This window comes from Petromyzon marinus, chromosome 34, assembly GCF_048934315.1.
Source record: "Petromyzon marinus isolate PM22_M1 ecotype Great Lakes invasive population chromosome 34, UKy_Petmar_22M1.pri1.0, whole genome shotgun sequence".
Taxonomy (NCBI): Eukaryota; Metazoa; Chordata; class Hyperoartia; order Petromyzontiformes; family Petromyzontidae; genus Petromyzon; species Petromyzon marinus.
In genome coordinates this window covers 4,754,389-4,775,850 of record NC_133700.1, presented here as the reverse complement: position 1 = coordinate 4,775,850, position 21,462 = coordinate 4,754,389, and the positions used below count along the sequence as shown (strand labels likewise).

The window sequence follows — 21,462 nt, the reverse complement described above, 5'->3', positions numbered from 1 at the left end:
CACCACGCAAAATAAGCGTTGCGCGACAATCAAGCTGACATATTTTACCTTTCTCAGAGCCGGTGGTGTGTGCCCCAATTAAAGTCCGGGTGGGCGGTGCAATCATCATTGGTGACCGGGCCGAGACTGGGAGAGACTCTTCACTTGAGAATCTGATATAGCCGTCGGTTGGTCAATAATAATAATAATAGCAATTTCAACTTGCGACGCGCACAGTACTCGCTCACTCTCGAGAAAATAGAACGACACCGAGGCACGAGGGAACCAGAGACAAAAGGGAAAACAGCCACCCGGTGAGCTGGTGACAAAAAAATTGCCCAAGCTCTGGCGGTCCTCTATATATGAAGGTTTTATCGGCAATTTAATGAGCGTTTACATGCGGGAGGAAACCGGAGCACTCGGAGAACACCCACGCGTGCGAGGGGGAAACACTCTTTCCTTCACTTGGGAATCTGATATAGCCGTCGGTTGGTCAATAATAATAATAGCAATTTCAACTTGCGACGCGCACAGTACTCGCTCACTCTCGAGAAAATAGAACGACACCGAGGCACGAGGGAACCAGAGACAAAAGGGAAAACAGCCACCCGGTGAGCTGGTGACAAAAAAATTGCCCAAGCTCTGGGGGTCCTCTATATATGAAGGTTTTATCGGCAATTTAATGAGCGTTTACATGCGGGAGGAAACCGGAGCACTCGGAGAACACCCACGCGTGCGAGGGGGAAACACTCTTTCCCATGCCGACGGAACACGTGGAGTCCACACTTTTTTTGCTCTACCGCCTTCTCCTGGCAAGCCAGGGTATGGCAGGGAATTTCACAACATTTTCTGTGCAACGTTAAAGAGGTAAAGACTCAAATGCGCACAGGGTGGTTACGCACTGCTCTGTGAAAGTCACCAAAGAGATCGGTTTGTTTCATGACATGACTCCAATGGCATCATTTTTAGTGCCCAAGATGCACGCACCAAAACCGTATTTTCAAGAACGGAGTATTTAGCAATTTCCGCAAAATTGCATCCTCATAAAATGTTAATTTCAGGCGAAATGGAGTGGACAGTACAGTACAACAGAGATGCAACATGCAGCGATACGGTAAAGATGAGGCCAAAAGGAATTAACTCTAAAGTTAATACTGTATAGTGGCATTTAATGACGTCACTGGTTGGGTTGCTGTACGAGCCTGCAAAATATAACATTACCTGCTTGATAGCCTCGATTAATCGCACGTTTATAGGCAGAACTTCCTTCTCTATTTCCATGCATAAATAAAGCGATCGAGGTCCATCGACCTGTAGGATTTTCTGACCAACCTTGTCCAGGAGCAGCAGCAGCAGCATTTGTTTAAACAATCAAATGCGAGCTGCGTTGCCAGACGCTATTGGCAAGAGCACTCCTTCCGAATGACAGGATCAGGGATGGCAGCGTTGGGCCACCGCTGGTTTTTTTTTTGGCATTCGAACAAATAAATTGACAGTGGGGCAAACAATGTCTGCTGGGAAAAGTCTCTTCTGTTATTCATTACTTCACCGTGGCTTCGGACAGACCTGTGTCTGGCGCTCTGACCTCTATCGTCGTTGTCGTCCCCCCCCCCCCACCACCACCTCTGTGTGCCTCCCCGTCTGCCGGCAGCAAAACGGCAAGGTGACGAGGTTCCAGGTGTCTCCCGACCGCAAGTACGTGCTCCTGGAGCACAGCACGGTCCAGGTGAGAGGAACCTCACGGCGGTGTGCACCACGAGCAACCGCGCACCGCACGCTCCACCGCACGCTCCACCGCACACGCTCCACCACACACACCACCGCATGCTCCACCACACACGCTCCACCGCACGCTCCACCGCACGCTCCACCGCACGCTCCACCACACACACCACCACACACACCACCGCACGCTCCACCACACACACCACCACACACGCTCCACCACACGCGCTCCACCACACACGCTCCACCACACACGCTCCACCGCACGCTCCACCACACACGCTCCACCACACACGCTCCACCGCACGCTCCACCGCACGCTCCACCACACATGCTCCACCGCACGCTTCACCGCACGCTCCACCGCACGCTCCACCACACACTCCACCACACGCACCACCACACACACCACCACACGCACCACCACACACACCATCACACACACCACCACACACTCCACCACACACACCACCACACACACCACCATACACACCACCACACACACCACCACACGCACCACCACACTCTGCACCGCACCGCGTGCCTTGGGAATCCTCGCCACCCCACGTCGTTGGCCAGGGACTTGAGAAAATGTTTCGCTCCGTGAGAGCGGTAGAGCTTGGCTATACGACTGTGTGAGTGATTGATCTCTGTACTCCACTCATTATCTGCTCCCGTACCCAACCAATTGAATTGACACGAAAATAGTTGGGGGGGGGGACGGGGGGGGTGAAAAAAGTATCCCCTCTGCTCCCCGCTGTCGACGGAAGGTGATGGGCAAGGCTTGCTGAAGTCATCCGTACCCGTCGGCCGCGTCACGCTGGGCGTGGTTTGAAGGGGGTTTCCAGCCTTCAGGAGGCAGGATGTCGGGGCGGCCTCTCTCTTTGAATGGAACCAAGTGATTTCATGCAAAAAGGTAGTATTTTATTCACCAGGTACTCATTTGCTGCTGAGTTGACCTAGATGATCCTCGGGCATGTATTTTAATACTCGCCACTGGTTTTAACCGTGACCAGGAATCGCACCTAGGTGACAGGGTTTCTAGTGCAGTGTGATAACTCCTACACCACCGAGCGTGCTTACACATACATCCACAGACTTCAACATACGTGCAGCGCAACATGCGTGTCCATAATGGCATGCACCCCATTAACTGTGTGTGTTAACATTGGCTCAAACGAAAATGGGCCAGTGGTCGTAACAATTACAGAGCGCGTAGCACTCATTCGCTGGCCGAGATAACACCTTAACAAACAGAGGACCACAGAACTTGGGCGATGGTTGGCGCCGTCCCACCGCGTAGTGTTGCCGTCTTCCTGCCTGCCCCGCTCCTCCGAGTCGTCGTCTCTTTGTGAGAGTGATCAATAAGGGGACTGTCGGCTGTCTGCAATGCGTCGACGGTAGGGAAGCGATGGTCACCGATGATAAAAAAAATATATATACATATATAAAATTAAAAAGGCATGGAGCTTCTATACAGGCATCCAGGTTCAACTGAATACAACCGCGCGTGTGAAAGCACGCAATGACAAATGTTAGAATCGGGATTGCCGGGGCTCATGAATCAGTGGCTTGAGTGTAAATTGGAAACCTTGAGGGTTTTTTTTCTCTCTCTCTCTCTCTCTCCGCCTCTTTTTTCTATTTTTTCCAAAAGGCCGCACACTAAGCGCGGGGAGGAGAAATGGGCGGGTGTTGCTCGCGCAAATTACGGCACAAGGTCGTTTATTTCTCCGGAGATTTATGGCGCCCGCGAAATGTTCAATATCGTTATTGTCCTGTTAATTCGGCGTCTGGCCTCGTAACAGAATGCCTGGGTCAACCCATCGTGGGAGTCATTATCTGGGAGTATATTAGTTTCTTCCCGTCGCTCGGATTTACAGCAGTGACGTACGGTGAGGTCATTGGCTGGGGAGGCACTGGGCTAGTGTCAGAGCCAGATTCACACACTTGAGGGGGGCGTGGCCTCACGGAGGGGGCGTGGCCTCACTGAGGGGGGCGTGTTAGACACGCGTGTTAGACACGCCCCCCTCAGTGAGGCAGATGTGATAGCTGCCTCCCCTGGTGCTTTTTCATTGCAGTTTCATGACGAGACCAGCGAGCCTAAATATCTTTATACACGTACGTGAAATAAGTTACCCGGAGTATGGAAGGCGAGGACATTTAATGAAGGGGTCTACAAACATTACATCGATGACGTACTGAATTAGTAACAGGCACACGCTTATTGCCCACGCTCCGTACAGTTTCTGAAGGGTTGCGCAATCAGAGGGGAGGCTGAGCTCGTCGCTGCCTCACCTCTCGTCTCTTCCTGTATTTGCAGCGAAGCTCCGCAAATTTGGCGATTTTGACTAGAAAAATGATTGGAACCGTACAGAAATTACACTCAGAACACAGATCAGTGGAAAAATCTGAATATTTATTTCATTATTCACTTTCATAACCGCTATTTTTATCGGAGTATGACAGGCGAGGCTGTGCCTCGCCTGCCTCCCCTGACCGCACGTCCCTGATTTACACCGTCCCCCTCCTCCTCCTCCTCCTCTCCATCCACTGGAGCCGGTCCCCCTTGAGTCGACGTGGAACACGACGCCCTCGCGAGCACGACGAAGTGAAATGTGTCAGAAAGGTAACGAAGAGTGGCAGTCCTAGGAGAGGTGCCTGCTCGCGCCAATTCCGGCACGGGAAAAGCCCCTCCGCTATCGGGTGCACGGGCATCATAAGACATGTTTGGTAGTCAACCTTGTGTGATATTCTCTGAGTCTTTCGGTAAAGTCACGTGGATAGGTTCAAAGAAAATAACAAAAAAACTACGTTTCTGATGACGATCGCTTGTGTTGTGATCGAAACGTCGTAGTTTTTTGTATTTTTTTGTTATTTTATTCTAACCTCTATCTACGTGACTTTACCGAAAGACCCAAAGAATATGAATCCCTGCAGTCACGAACGCTTTAAGTCAAGATTTAACCTTGCGTGATTTATTTTTCTAAATATATTAAGGTTGCTGAGCACAGCCGTGAAGGCCCATCATGCCTAGCGGTCATCTACAAACAGCGCCATTGGAGGTGCATTAAAAGTGTGCTTCACTGATTTCCTGCTCAGATGAGCGTTATTGAGGCAGTGCCAAACCCCCTGCTCACAGCCCTGCCTTGCAGAGCCAGCGGTGGAATTCCCACACCCCTACTGTTGGTCTATCCATGGGACAACCGCTGTGCAATGTTTAATAGTTAAGAGTCAATACGTATCGTTGGTATTCATCAAGGTTGTAGCGACGCGGGAAGATCGACGGTGGCAGTGAATATTACAAAGCCGAGCACGAATAGCGCATGGAGCGTAACGATGTCGGTGAGCGAGTGGGTGAGGAGTGTGGAGCGGTGGTGTAGCGGTTAGCGCTACGCTGCGCTATGAACCTGGCGACCCGTGTTCGATTCCCGCTCAGGGCCAACACCAGTGACAATTATCTGAACCTGTCCCGGGCCTCCCCTAGGTTGACTCAGCCTAAAATGAGTACCCGGTGCGGTGTGTAAACATCGCCACTGGGGAGACAAAGGCGGTCGGGCGTGGTGCTGGCCACCCACCCCGTCGTGTGCCGTTTCGGCCTTCACAGGTGCTCGTTAACAGCCCTTACCCCAACAGTCTGTTAAGGCTACACGGGCGATCTTTGTCTTTGAGGAGTGGGCGAGGGGCATTGTGGTGGAACAGCTCGATTATATTTCTTCCGCCTGAGGACGACCGCTTGTGTTGCGATAGAAACGTCCTGATTTATTTTATTTTATACCTACGTGACTTTACCGAAAGAACCAAAGAGTACGGATTCCTGCAGTCACGAAAGCTTCAAATCAAGATTGAATCCTGTCTTAATTCATGAAACACCTGGGGCCCAGATGCTTCTCAACTGGCTGACACGCTTTTGACAACATGGTTATACATTCTAACACCATGCCAAAGAAATGGCTGCAGAGAAATTCGTCGCCGTACCAAAACCAGGAAAATAACCCCACATCTTGCAGCCAGCTACCGCCCAATCTAATTGCGATCAGTCCCGATCGCCTCACTCTCCATCGCATACCCCCCCGCCCCCCCTGCCACTGAAGAAGTACTCGTCTTGGAACAGGCTGGTTTCTGCAAGGGCCGCAAGGACAGCAGAACAGGTTCCGGCCCTCACCGCTTACATCGAAGATGGCTTCCAGAGAAACCGGAGCACAGGAGCTGTCTTCTTCGACCACACAGCTGCCTATGGCACCGTCTGGCGCACTGGCTCCCTCCTCCTCCTCAGGCTGTCGCGGTCACCTCCCCGAATGGGCAACCAAAATCATCGCGACGCTGCTGAGCAATAGACGTTTCAGAGTTCACCTCGGAAAGGCAAAGAGCAAATCATAGAGAAGAGACGGACTACAACGGTCTCACCTCAAGGTTCAGTGCTGGTCCCCCATCTGTTCAACCTCTACACAAATGACCTCCCAGAAACCGCCTCCCGACAATTCAACACACTGACGACATTTGCCGAGCAACGCAAGCTCCCAACTTCGACACCCTGGATCAGACCCCAAACGAGGATACATCTAAACTCGAACAACACTGCATCACGTGGCGACTCGAACAAAACCCTGCAAAAAAAACTGTGCCCAGTGTATTCCGCCTCTACAACGCAAAGGCCAATAAAGTGCTCAACATCCAGATGAACAACCACAAGCTACAGCACCACCCCAACCCCACATACCTCGGGGTCACCCTGGATAGGTCACTCACCTTCCGGGAACACCTGAGGACGACAACAGCCAAGGTCAAAACCAGGAACAACCTCATCTCCAAACTAGCTGGCTCAACATGGAGCGCCACGATCACCACCACCACCACCACCCTCCGCACCTCAGCACTGGCCACTCTCATTGCCAGCAACAGAATACTGTGCACCTTGTCTGGTCAAGGTCGTCGCACATACATAGAGTCGACACGCAACTAAACGCCACCATGCACATCGTCACTAGCACACGACGACGATCCACCCTGCTTCCCTGGCTCCCTGTCCTGGCAAACATCACCGCCCCCCCCCGCCACATATCCGGAGACTCGAAATGACCCAGAAAATTATTGAAAAATGTCCCCAACGCCCCACACCTGCCACTCCACGAGGACCTCTTCAACCCACCAAAGATGTCGCCTCCCCCTCAAGAAAGCCGATTTGGAAAGACCCAGCCACCCACTCACCCATCCACCCACCCACCCACTCACTCACCCAGCCACCAACCCACTCACTCACCCAGCCACCCACTCACCCAGCCACCCACTCACTCACTCACCCCGCCACCCACTCACCCATCCACCCACCCACCCACTCACTCACCCAGCCACCAACCCACTCACTCACCCAGCCACCCACTCACCCAGCCACCCACTCACTCACTCACTCACCCCGCCACCCACTCACCCAGCCACCCACTTACTCACCCAGCCACTCACTCACCCAGCCACCCACTCACGCACTCACTCACCCAGCGACCCACTCACTCACTCTCCCAGCCACCCACTCACCCGGCCACCCACGCACTCACCCAGACACCCACTCACCCAGCCACCCATTCACTCACCCAGCCACCCACTCACCCAGCCACCCACCCACTCACTCACCCAGCCACCCACTCACCCAGCCACCCACTCACTCACTCACCCCGCCACCCACTCACCCAGCCACCCACTCACTCACCCAGCCACCCACTCACCCAGCCACCCACTCACTCACTCACCCAGCGACCCACTCACTCACTCTCCCAGCCACCCACTCACCCTGCCACCCACTCACCCAGCCACCCACTCACTCACCCAGACACCCACTCACCCAGCCACCCATTCACTCACCCAGCCACCCACTCACCCAGCCACCCACCCACTCACTCACCCAGCCACCAACCCACTCACTCACCCAGCCACCCACTCACCCAGCCACCCACGCACTCACTGACTCAGCCACCAACTCACCCAGCCACTCACTCACCCAGCCACGCACTCACTAACTCACCCCACCACCCACTCACTCACTCACTCAGCCACCCACTCACTCACCCAGCCACCCACTCACTCACCCAGCCACCCACTCACCCAGCCACCCACTCACTCACCCAGCGACCCACTCACCCAGCCACCCACTCACCCAGCCACCCACTCACTCACCCAGCAACCCACTCACCCAGCCACCCACTCACTCACCCAGCCACTCACTCACCTAGCCACCCACTCACCCAGCCACCCACGCATTCACTGACCCAGCCACCCACTCACCCAGCCACTCACTCACCCAGCCACACACTCACTCACTCACTCACCCCACCACCCACTCACTCACTCACCCAGCCACCCACTCACTCTCCCAGACACCCACTCACCAAGCCACCCACTCACTCACCCACCCACTCACTCACCCAGCCACCCACTCACCCAGCCACCCACCCACTTACTCACCCAGCCACCAACCCACTCACTCACCCAGCCACTCACTCACCTAGCCACCCACTCACCCAGCCACCCACGCACTCACTGACCCAGCCACCCACTCACCCACTCACTCACCCAGCCACCCACTCACTCTCCCAGACACCCACTCACCCAGCCACCCACTCACCCACCCACTCACTCACCCAGCCACCCACTCACCCAGCCACCCACTCACTCACCCAGCCACCCACTCATTCTCCCAGACACCCACTCACTCACCCACCCACTCACTCACCCAGCCACCAACCCACTCACTCTCCCAGACACCCACTCACCCAGCCACCCACTCACCCACCCACTCACTCACCCAGCCACCCACTCACCCAGCCACCCACTCACGACTTCAACACAAATCTCACCTGGACACAAGAATGGGAGTCACTGGACCGGACAAATAACTACCTCATGACTACCCCCACACAACAGCAGCCCCCAGGTTTCAACCTCCCCGGGAAGGAGTGGGTTCATCCCCAACAGGATCAGGACTGGTTACGGCCCACACCTTGCCAACCTCCACCGATGGGGCATAAGAGCAAGCCCCCCTATGTGCCTGTGGGGTAGAGAAAACCGTGCACCACATCCTAGAAGTCTGCCCAATCCACAAGCTCAGCAGAGGCCGACTCACCCTCAACACAGCGGGACCGGAAGCAGCCGCTTGGTTTAGGGACTTTGCGATCGCTAAATAAAATAAATAACACGTGTTGTAGTCGCTGTTGTAGTCGTTGTTGATGTTGTAGTCGTTGTTGTTGTTGTCGTGTAGAATACGCTTGGGCAGCCAGGCGTGCTCCGCCTGACCGTGCTCTTCACGGTGATGGGATAATTAGGTCAAGGAAGTCCACGGCATGTGGTGCGCCAGCGATAATTCCTTTAATCCATTTCTAATTCTGTTTATTGGAGCCAATCAACAAGTCAAGGACAATGACTGTGCGCGGACACTGGCGGTCCCTGATGGCGCGCGTGCCTGTGTGCGGCATTTCGCACGCAAACAAAGAGCTTCGGACGAACCCGGCGACCTCCGTTCGATTCCTACACAGTGATTGGCGACGGGAATGCCGAGCGTAGCCCGACCCTCGCCCCGAGCTCACCTCGGCCTCGCGCGGAACGGAACGGCGTGGGCTGTTTGGCAGAACCGTTGCGCTGGAGAAACAAGAGTCGGCGAATGTTGCGTAGTGCTCACCCCACAACCTTCGGTCATGTACTCAAAGGGTGCTCGCAAACAGCACGGGGTAATTGCTGCTCACTAACAACAGCACTTGGTGCTCACGGAGACGCCACTGCTGCAATAGTTGATGATGTATCGCTACTGCGGTAGGTGATGAGTTATCCCAGGATGCTCTGAATACCTGTACAGTACGACGATGATTTACACCCCCACCCACCCGCCACGTGCTCATGGTTGTATGGATTGTCATGATTGTTTGTGTCGTTTTTTTTAATCGTCTCCATGGGGTTGTTTTTGAGAATAATATTAGTCACATTTGTAGCTTTGCTTTCGCTCCGTTGGCCTAATTGGTGCATTAGCATGCCATGTCTATGCAATCACCGTTCATTTGCATGTCATTTGCTTCACATTTGCATACATCATAATTGCTTCTCATGCGGAGCCGAGCGATTGCGCATTCCCCGCGGGTTGCAGACGTTCTCGATTCGAACCCACCGGCCGCCCTGGTTAATACTGCGAGGGTAACGAACGTAGTAGCGATACTCCTTTGCTCTCAGTTTCGCAGTGGACGTTTAAGACCCCGTGACATCATTCGCAAGAGGAGACCATTGCGTGCCGGAGTCAGGGTCCAAATTTGTCAGATTTCCACAAACGACTCCGACAATCACTCCGTCGGGATCACACGTAGCAGAAGCAATCATCGTTCTCCTTACGGCAGACAAATTCCCATTTTTGCAGGCCAGGTGCTGAGTCACCTTGTGCCGCACAGGGAAAGCCACCACTGGGGGGGGGGCATGGGGGGATGTATTGAGATAAGACGTGAGATGCAAATCGCTCTGATAACGGAACTCGGCGTATTAGGGGAGGGCGCTGGATGACAAACACATCATTCTCACCGTCGTCACTAGCATCATCATTGTTACGATTTACTCGCTCAAGTCGATGCAGGCAACGCCCACCAACTTACCCCTTGCACAGCCTCCCTTCCCCCCCCCCCCCCAAATCGTCCACCATTCGTCCTGCGCCGCGTTGGGTCGCGAGTTCACGTGGACGCGTGGTGGGCGGTCGTGGGGAGGACTGCCGGGGGGCCACGGGGGGCCGCACGCGAGGAGCCCCCCCCCCCCCCAAACAGCCAATGTGTGGTGCCAGCATCGCTGGCACCACGGCTCTCCCACCCGGACGCCCGCTCGCCTCCGCTCAGTCGCTGGCTCCGCTGGCTCGCTCGCCCTCAGAGGAAACGCGCGGCGTTCAGAGAGAAAACTCAACCCAGGACCGAGTGCTACATACGAGTAATAATAATAGTAGTAGACCGATAGCAGAAATGCAGTGACGATAACAGCATTGGTAAATTGTCTCGAGTATTTTTTTTTCTTTCACGTATCTCTGACGGCCAAGCTACCGGCGAACAGTAATGAAGCTCAATTCGTCACGAAGTATTTTACCCCAACGCGCACACGCACAAGTATTTTAGATTTGGAGTTTCTGAGAGGCTTCATTGTGACGGGTTTAAAAAAGGGAAACATTCCCCATACGGCAGCCGAGGGTATAATGCGGAGCTCGAATGCGTCTGTGGCGTTTTAATTTGATGACATTCATAACATAATGTTAATTATAGAATATTCATTTTATTTTCACGCCCAGCAAATTCGGATTGTTTTTTTGCTTTTCCTCCTGCCCGCCAAATGGCGGAACGCAGTCTGGCTGGGAGGGTTTTGTTTTGATTAAAAGTCATGATCATTCTTTCCTAGCTCGGGAAAACTTGCACATGCGCACGGTGTCAGCGGGCAGAGCAGAGAGAAATTGTCGTCGTTGTTGTTGTTGTTGAAAGGTCGTTTAGAAAGGAGTTATATATTGTGAGAAAAATCACCGTTTAATGCAATCACGTTAGATCACGTCATTCGGAGGACAAACAGGCAACAGCGGATTAACCATTACTCGTGCAGTACTCTGATTCCTATTTGCTTCATTGTTGTACGCATTTTTATGTTATTGGCGACCCAGGTGACTCTTGAAAATGAGACTCGTGGTATCTCGATCGCACGTGTTCTCAGCAGGCTAAGATAAATGAAACTTGAAACTACATTTTTTTAAGCGAATTCAGGGTTCCAATTATAAAACACGCCATTCGTTCGTAATGATTACCCTCGCCTCTTTACCTCGTTCGCAACAGATCATTGGATGTGGCGATGGGGATGGCATCGCGTCTTACAGAGGAGACCGGTGCTATATGTATCGACTTAACAGGCGTGCGTTGAGATTCATGGGGAGGACACGCGGAGGCTTGAAACGACGTTGGCGTTCTTCGCGACGGTCATTAGATCACAACTTCCCCATGGGGACAAATCGGACGCTCGAAAGCTTTTCCCGCGATCTTTGTTGTTTGTGTCCGTTGCTGCAAAGTAGCAACGATAGCAACCACGCCCTAATGAAGTCCACAGAAGACGATGATGTTCTGTTGGCTACAAATTCGATTTGAACTTCGATTTGAACTTACCAATACCGCCACGGCTCGAGATGGTTCGCAGAGGTTTGGATTCAAGCTCAATTTTTTTTTTAAAACATAGCATGACACACCTAGAAAAGACTTCTATATTTATTTCACGTGAATACAGCGAAATCTTTTTTTTATGCTTCTATATCAATGCTGATTGTGTGGTAATTCCTTCCAGACAGACAGCTGCAGCAAGAATTGACGATACTTCGGCATGACGAGTGAGAATTGACGTTGAATAACGTGGGGCTTTGTCGACGAGGCCACACACAGGACTTCCAATTTAAAAAAGGCCACCACGGCGGCTACAACAGGAATAATTTGAATTAATCCACAAACAGTGGATATGATTTGCAGCAGGAGGCACGTTGATCGCTTTGAATCGGCCGTTCTAGAAGTCACCTCTGAGCTCTTAACCGCTAATGTCGGGAGGTCAGAGTCGACGGCATTGAGATAAAATCCATGTTGGTTGCCTCAGCAGCCGTACCACACTACATTTGTTTTGTTTAAAGTTTTGCCGGCTGGCTGGCAAGGCAGGCGCTGCGGTGACGTCACGCTCGCAAATCCGCGCGATGACGTCGCCCGCATGTCGCAGGGTTTCGTGCGTGTAACGTCATCACGCCCCCCCCCCTCCCACTTACCCAACCCATCATTGTGGTTGTGAATCAAACAACTAAGCATGCAGTGTTAGCCATGGTGCTATATATATGTAGTTGTGCAATCTTCCTAAAGGACCCTGTTACCCGTTCTCTGCACTGTTGACCTCTTTTGTGTGGTGGTGGTGGTGGTGGTTGTTGTCGTTGATGTGCTCACGCAGCACCACGGATCTGCCGTGTAAAAAATGCCGGGCGACTGGCTAAACGGACACCACCATTCGTGTAATGAATCTAAACGTTCTTGAAAACTTCAGCTGAACCAAACTTTCTGAAAGAAAATCAAATAAGGCAACACATTCGTCAATAACACTGTGTGCCTAAAAATCTGAACACAAATACAGAAGAAGCCAGAGGCATGGATGGAGGGGAGACTTCACTTTCCATCATGCGGCCCTGATGAGAAGAACATTTAAAAAATATTTGCTGTTACTATTGAGTAACGGACGATGAAAATTTTATTTATAGCCTCAAGTCGTTTATATTTAAAGTTAAATAAAATTTTAATGTGTTTTTTTATTACTTTTAATGAAGATTTATTTTTCATGTGTTAGGGAATGCGTTGTGGTTTTGTTAGTTGTACTTGTGCACCGCTGTAAAACACAGCAGCATCACCAGGCTATTAAACATAACGTTATTAAGATTTACAGTCGCATATTCGTTAACTCACACTGAGTAGCGTGGCACATCTGGGTCAAAACCCTCCGTGACTAACACAAGAATTGGGGAGGCCTTCCAACATCACACTGCCAAAGCGACTGTAAAAGTATATAAATAATGCTACCATTATTGCGTGTAAGATTTTTTTGTATTGTTGTCTTGCTTTGTTGGTACAGTTATATTGCTGTTCCTTTTTTAAAGTAGTCCTCTAAAATCTCACTTCAATCATCTTCAAAGACGTCTGGCCAATGTGGAAGAGTAGACCAAATACCACCGACAGAGGGTCTCTCTCTCTCTCTCGGACGCCCTTTTGCGTGACGTGAGCAAGAGACTGCAGGACCGAAACTTTGCCTTTATCTCCTTTTGTGCTTCTTGTGTTTAGTTTGTTGTCATTCCCGCGCACCTCCGATTAGCACGTTTGACTACGTACGGTGCGAAAGAAGTTCAACATAGGTACATACACACATGGCATGCATCTCACATCGTCAGTCTAAGCAGGTCAAGCACATTTGGTACAAACTCCCCGTAAATATTTCCTTGGTGTCTTTAACGGGAATTGAACCGTCATCTTTATAAATAAATGGGCTCGGCGTCAAGTGCCTTAACCAATCTCCTGGCATGCCAATTGTGTATACAGTAAATGTAAAAAAAAGTATATATGCTTTTTTATATATTTAAGATGAACCATCAAATATTGTAATCATAATAAATAATAAATCTTTGTCAAATTGAACATTTAATGGAAGAGTTTTCAGTCTGGGCCCCGAGGGGAGAGGTACTAATTCGAGTTCTTTTCATCCAGTAATGAAATACTTTTGTTAAAAATGTGAAATGGTTGCAGATATATAGTATTTTTTTTTTAAACCCAGAAGAATTGAAAAATGCAATCTCCAAAGTTGTTAATTTTCTTAAACTAAAGGTGGTAGAAACTGATTTCCAAGATCCTTTCTGACGGTTAAACCAGTTATTTATTTTCTTTCTTTGAGCCCTGTAAATGAGTATACTTTCACTTCATCCAAATTGCATTTGCACATTTGCGGTTGTGTGAATGTACGTGCGTACGTACGTGTGTGTGTGTTAGCGCGCTGCACTACGAACGCAGCGACCCGAGTTCGATTCCCGCTCACTGCCTGGGCCACCCCTAGGTCGACTCAGCCTCAAGTGAGAACCTGCAGCGTTGTGTAAACATTACCACTGGGAAGACAAAGGCGGTCGGGCGCGATGCTGGCCACCCACCCCCTTCGTGTGGCGTGGTGGCCTTCACAGGTGCTCGCTAACAGCACTTGCCCCAACAGTTTGTCAAGGCTATACGGGAGATCTTTGTCTTTGCGTGTGCGCGGTGGTCCGGCGATGATCACACCGCACCGCGATTCCAGCAAACGTCGTGAGCGGCAAGCGGTTTCCTTTGCCTCTGCTGCGTTGACTCGGCCTCAAATGAGCACCACCCGGCGCTTTGTGTTGAACATTCACGTTGGGGAAGCGAGGGCGGCCGCGTGTAGCGTTGACCACCACCACCACCACTTCCACCCCAACAGGTGCTCGCTAACAGCGCTTGGCCCCAACTATCAAAGGCTATCTGGTGGAATATTTTGAAGGTGTGGATTGTGGCCATTCCCATCGAATGAATGTAGAAATCTGTGGGAAGCTATTAGCACGAATGACCCTAAAAAAAAATGAAAGCATTATTATTATCTATCAAAGCAACACAGTTCTGTCCCGTGATCTCCTGTCAACAAACCTCTACCCCTCCAGCATCAATGTCCAAGGATCTACCCCACCTTCACTCCGCTTCTGAGCCCTCACCGATCCGTTCACACAGTAATGCCCGGGTCAGTCCCATAATCTCCCTCTCGGCTACCCCTAACCACTCCATTAACAGCATCTGGGTCTCAACTGTGACCTCCTGCCAGTGGGCCGTCGCCATTCGCCGTTTGCTTGGATTGGGTCTGGTGGGACCGGGCCATGCTGGGCTCAAAGCAGACTTGATTTTTTTACGGATTAAATTAGGGTTCTTGAGCACAGGCCCGGAGGCCCAAAGAGGCCCACATGGCCAGCCACGCAAACAGCACGATCGAAGGTGTAATGTATAGATACGAGCTCCGACAGTTGTTATCGTTATTTTTATTATTGGGAAAGGTTATTATAACAAGTTGAGGAAAATAAACGATGGGAAGGATTCTAAAGTCGAGATATTGCACAGAGAGAAGTAGAAATTGAAGTGTTTTAAATTTACTTCTGAGCTGATCACATCAGCTGACGTGATCTACCCCACCCTGATCACATCAGCTGACGTTATCTACCCCACCCTGATCACATCAGCTGACGTGATCTACCCCACCCTGATCACATCAGCTGACGTGATCTACCCCACCCTGATCACATCAGCTGACGTGATCTACCCCACCCTGATCACATCAGCTGACGTGATCCACCCCACCCTAATCACATCAGCTGACGTGATCCACCCCACCCTGATCACATCAGCTGACATGATCTACCCCACCCTAATCACATCAGCTGACGTGATCTACCCCACCCTGATCACATCAGCTGACGCGATCTACCCCACCCTGATCACATCAGCTGACGTGATCTACCCCACCCTGATCACATCAGCTGACGTGATCTACCCCACCATGATCACATCAGCTGACGTGATCCACCCCACCCTGATCACATCAGCTGACGTGATCTACCCCACCCTGATCACATCAGCCGACGTGATCAGCTGATGTTAATAATCTAATCATAGGAGAGTATGCTAATTATGTTCTGTAACTATTTGATTCGAGGCTATATTTTACTTTTGTTTCCCTGTACATGCAAGAAAGAAAAAAAATAACCTTATTGCCTGGTCACTATGCAGGTCTCTAAGTGTGCTCGCTCACAGCACGGGCCCTATCAGTCTCTCGAGCTCGAAGGGCAAGCCTGCCACGATATTATCTCACATCTTGTCTTATATAGATTAATATCGTGCATTCATTCCAAGGCGCTGCACATCAATGTCTAAAATTGTACGTAAGATGACGGTGGTTGAGATAAAGATTAGGGTTATTAAAAGTGGAGGTGTCGTTATGGTGACAGTGAGGAGAACAGACGGGAGAGGTAGTGATAGGGGTCGGGGTAGTGATAGGGGTTGGGGTAGTGATAGGGGTTGGGGTAGTGATAGGGGTTGGGGTAGTGATAGGGGTTGGGGTAGTTATAGGGGTTGGGGTAGTTATAGGGGTTGGGGTAGTGATAGGGGTTGGGGTAGTGATAGGGGTAGTGATAGGGGTTTGGGTAGTGATAGGGGTTGGGGTAGTGATAGGGGTTGGGTAGTGATAGGGGTTGGGGTAGTGATAGAGGTTGGGGTAGTGATAGGGGTTGGGATAGTGAAAGGGGTTGGGATAGTGAAAGGGGTTGGGATAGTGATAGGGGTTGGGGTAGTGATAGGGGCTGGGGTAGTGATAGGGGTTGGGGTAGTGATAGGGGTTGGGATAGTGAAAGGGGTTGGGGTAGTTATAGGGGTTGGGGTAGTGATAGGGGTTGGGGTAGTGATAGGGGTTGGGATAGTGAAATGGGTTGGGGTAGTGATAGGGGTTGGGGTAGTGATAGGGGCTGGGGTAGTGATAGGGGCTGGGGTAGTGATAGGGGTTGGGGTAGTGATAGGGGTTGGCGTCGTGATAGGGGTTGGGGTAGTGATAGAGGTTGGGGTAGTGATAGGGGTTGGGGTAGTGATAGGGGTTGGGGTAGTGATAGGGGTTGGGGTAGTGATAGGGGTTGGGGTAGTGATAGGGGTTGGGGTAGTGATAGGGGTTGGGGTAGTGATAGGGGTTGGGGTAGTGATAGGGGCTGGGGTAGTGATAGGGGTTGGGGTAGTAATAGGGGTTGGGGTAGTGATAGGGGTTGGGGTAGTGATAGGGGTTGGGGTAGTGATAGGGGTAGTGATAGGGGTTGGGTAGTGATAGGGGTTGGGGTAGTGATAGGGGCTGGGGTAGTGATAGGGGTTGGGGTAGTAATAGGGGTTGGGGTAGTGAAAGGGGTTGGGGTAGTGATAGGGGCTGGGGTAGTGATAGGGGTCGGGGTAGTGATAGAGGTTGGGGTAGTGAAAGGGGTTGGGGTAGTGATAGGGGTAGTGATAGGGGTTGGGGCAGTGATAGGGGTTGGGGTAGTGATAGGGGTTGGGGTAGTGATAGGGGCTGGGTAGTGATAGGGGTTGGGGTATTGATAGGGGTTGGGGTAGTGATAGGGGCTGGGGTAGTGATAGGGGTTGGGGTAGTGATAGGGGTTGGGGTAGTGATAGGGGCTGGGGTAGTGATAGGGGTTGGGGTAGTAATAGGGGTTGGGGTAGTGATAGGGGTTGGGGTAGTGATAGGGGTTGGGGTAGTGATAGGGGTAGTGATAGGGGTTGGGTAGTGATAGGGGTTGGGGTAGTGATAGGGGCTGGGGTAGTGATAGGGGTTGGGGTAGTAATAGGGGTTGGGGTAGTGAAAGGGGTTGGGGTAGTGATAGGGGCTGGGGTAGTGATAGGGGTCGGGGTAGTGATAGAGGTTGGGGTAGTGAAAGGGGTTGGGGTAGTGATAGGGGTAGTGATAGGGGTTGGGGCAGTGATAGGGGTTGGGGTAGTGATAGGGGTTGGGGTAGTGATAGGGGCTGGGGTAGTGATAGGGGTTGGGGTAGTGATAGGGGTAGTGATAGGGGTTGGGGTAGTGATAGGGGCTGGGGTAGTGAAAGGGGTAGAGGCAGTTGCAGTCGCAGGATTGGCTCGGGGTTTTTTTTAAAGCGAGGAACGGAAGCTGCAGGTTCGAGTGAAGATGGTTGCTCTGTGTGCTGTAGTGGGAGTTGGTTCCAGTGAAGAGGAGCGAGAAGAGAGAAGCATCGACAGAGCGAGACTGGGCGCAGCAGTGAGAGGGAGGCACAGAGAGGGACATTAGAGACTGGGAGCGTAGAGGACAGGATGGGACAGAGTGGTCGGAGACGAGAAACGCACGATAATGTGGGGCAAGACCATGGAGCGATTTATAGACAAGAGATAGAAATGTAAACAGACAGCGATCGAAGGGAGCGAGCCAGTGGAGTTGGGAAAGTAGAGCAGAAGTCTGGGAATTGTGGTGTAAATTTAAAAACGATCCGGGCTGAGGCATTCAGTTCAGTTTTCAGTTCAGTTTATTTTGGTATAGCCCTGTGAGCCATTCGGCTCTTGAATCGGGTGCAACCACAACAAACAAAAAAACTAAAACACGAACAAGGAAAACATCTTAAAGTGACTATGTGACTGTGCAAACAGAAAATCCATGGAAAAAAAACAGCAAAAATATTCCTGAAAAAAAGCACCGTACACCAACGCTGTGTGCAAAAAATCCCAGTGGGATGCAAGTCAAACAACAACCACAAAACTTAGATTAGGGCCATCAGTCTAACTCCGTACTACAACAAAACAAACATGTCCAAACCAAAAAACTTTTCCAAATCACCAAAAAATAAAGCCACAATTGCAATGTAACAGTGATCACAAGGACTGTGACCGAAGAGCCATAGCTGGCTGCATGAGTTACTCCACAACAACAGAACCATCGGTCGGAGTATCAAATTTTTCAATGCACCTTTAAGATCAGCACGCTAAATCAAAATACAGATAATACTTTGCAGCGTCATTCGGAGCGAAACATTTTATTTAAATTTACGCCAATGAATATCAGTGGCAGCTAGGGGTGTACAACTCCTCTAGAGCAGTTTTGAGAGAAGATCTCATTGGTAGTGATTCAAGTTGCAGTTTATTGGCAATAGCTTTCCAGACTCTGGGGGCATCAATAGCAAAGGCCCTTCCTCCAGTTTTTGTACGGCAATAAGGAATGTGAAGCTGGTAAATGAGCGAAGACCTGAGGTCAACTTTGTTCTTTGAAACAGAGAGGAGATCCAGCAGGTAGTCTGCGGACATGTTGTGTATCTCCCTGACATCGTCGCTCTCCTTTATCCTCTCTCACTGGACCTCTTGTAATTGCGGTCCTTTGAGGACACCCAGTGGCCCGCTTTCCTCCATAGGCCTCCACACCCACAGTGAGTGCCTGACCGAGCCCTCGTGTGCGTGACGCACCCAAAGCACACTGTCTCGTTGGAACGCATCAAGACGAAAAACGAATCTCTAACCCCGCGTGGCGCCACACTTGCGATGGCTGTGTGTTAATCCAGAGATAGCGCCAAAGCTGCGTCTATGGAGATACATGTTACCAGCAAGTGGCTTTAATAATTATTATAATTTCCTTATTTATTCAGGGAGCCACAACTCTTTCTCGGGAGGGTCCTGCTTTAGGGTTTTTATATTGACGTTTTCAGCCGATTAATGCTGAGTTGTTTGTTATACACGTGTGGTAGGAAACCGGAGCGCACGGAGAAAACGCACGCACCTGCGAGTGGGCAACACTCTATCCCCGTACAGATGGAAACAGATAGCGATCAGTCCGCTTGCTGCACTGCTTTCTCCTGGCGTGCCAGGGTCTAGCCACCTCCTCGATGCCCACGGGAAGGAAGTTTCACAAACGTTAGTGTGCGGTGATTCACCATCCCTCACTGCTGCCTCCACAGTGCTTGATTGCAGACAGGCACGTGCATAGCCACCGCCACCACGGTTTAGTTGCAGCATAGCACACAGAAGCCTGTTTTCTAGTTTGTTTTTGTATGGCGTTTGAAAAAAGCAGCAGGCTACAATTCTATGTTTAATGTTCTAAGTCATTTCACGGCATCTGAGTGGAGTAGTCCGCTTGTTCTTCCAGAGTGTTGGGCAGTCAGCAGTGGCATGCGCCTGATGGTTGGCACCTCCCCGCATTCGCAGCTTGGTGAAGTCCCTGATGATTACATGTCTTCCTCCACGTGTGGTGGTGGTTGTTGTTGTTGCTGTTGGGACGCGGTTGAGAGCGGGTCCCCGCTGTCGCTGTGGAGATGAACCAGCAGAGAGGAACCAGGGCTGTTCCTTTGTCCGGTCTTCAGCCAGGTTCTTGTTTGGGACGCCACTTGTGTTCACACACGTGGCAAACCGACAGTCGAGTCGAGGCGTGAGGCCAAAATGGGCGTCTCGGTTTCAGACAGGAGGAGGAGGGTGATGGTGGTGGTGAGGATTTGATGTCTACGTGCGGGGGGAGGAAAGATAATTTGGATTTTCCACGATCTCCTTCCGCTTTCCTCGATGGTGCTGCTGCAAGCAGCGTCCCCTCGGACGTTCGCGAGTCGCCGGCAGCCACCGCCGCTGCGTCGACGCAGCGAGGGGAGCCTCTCGCCGCACGCAGCTCTGCGTGGATCCTAGGGGACCTCGAGCCCGGGGGCCTGAGAGCCGCCGGGCCACGCGGGCGGAGCGCGATGATATCCCGCCGTAGGACGGAGCCGGGGCTCTGCGTTGATGTTCGGAGAGACCCCAGCGGTGCCACATCCCAAGGAAGCCCCTCCCCCAGTTTTGGGACGATGTCGACCCTGGATTTCGTCGCTCTTTTGTTGTTGCTGTTGGCTCCGAGGTGATTGCGATCGCTGAGAGTCCAGTCGAGGGTGATTCCCGGGGACACGGGCTTTGTGGACATGGCTGAGCGGGGCCCACACACACACACACACATCGCCCTGAACGATGCGCCCGATCTCGGCAGATCTCGGCAGCTAAGCGGGCTGGAGCCTGCTGAGTACAGGACGAGGATGTGGTGACCACGATGACTTTACAGGCATTGTATGTAAGGCATGGCTTGACATGTTACAGGTAGTGGGGGGGGGGGGGGCATACAATAAACTCAGGGGGGGCACGACACAGTCAATTGTTAAAGAAACGTCAATCGAATGTTACAGCGCAGTACGCCGACCACTTGGCTCCCAGCCACCTCCGCTTTGCGTAAAGCGGCCCCCCTGTTGCAGACGCGTAACGCGCAGTAGCGTCAGAGGCCCAGCCACCCCTTCTTGGTCTGGCCGTTTCTAAAAGGCGTTGTTCGCGTGACCGCGTCTCGAGACGCTGGTGGAGAAAAGACCGCGCGCGTGCGTGTGTGTGTGCGTGTGTGTGTGCGTGTGTGTGTGCGTGTGTGTGTGTGCGTGTGTGTGTGTGCGTGTGTGTGTGCGTGTGTGTGTGTGCGTGTGTGTGTGCGCGCGCGTTGAACTTCTTTCGCACCGTACGTAGCCAACCATGCTCATCGGAGGTGCGAGGGAAGGACAAAGAACTATACACAAAAATCAATTGTAAAGAAATGAGTTTTTAATCCAGGTCAAGGCTATGTTTGGATTGTCTTGTGAAGTACGTCTTGGGTGATTTTTGTACGTTGTTATGCGTGCTTGTGTGCTGTTTTGAGTGTTTCATTTTGTTT

General features: G+C 51.6%; 1 protein-coding gene across 1 annotated transcript in view; it reads left to right on the top strand.

The window, feature by feature from the left end:
* Positions 1-21,462, top strand: part of LOC116948618 (inactive dipeptidyl peptidase 10-like) — a 681,203-nt gene that overhangs the window by 361,224 nt on the left and 298,517 nt on the right. Inside the window, exon 5 of the mRNA XM_032965456.2 lies at positions 1,631-1,705. Within this exon, the coding sequence (XP_032821347.1) occupies positions 1,631-1,705 (75 nt within the window). The remainder of the gene's footprint in view (positions 1-1,630; positions 1,706-21,462) is intronic.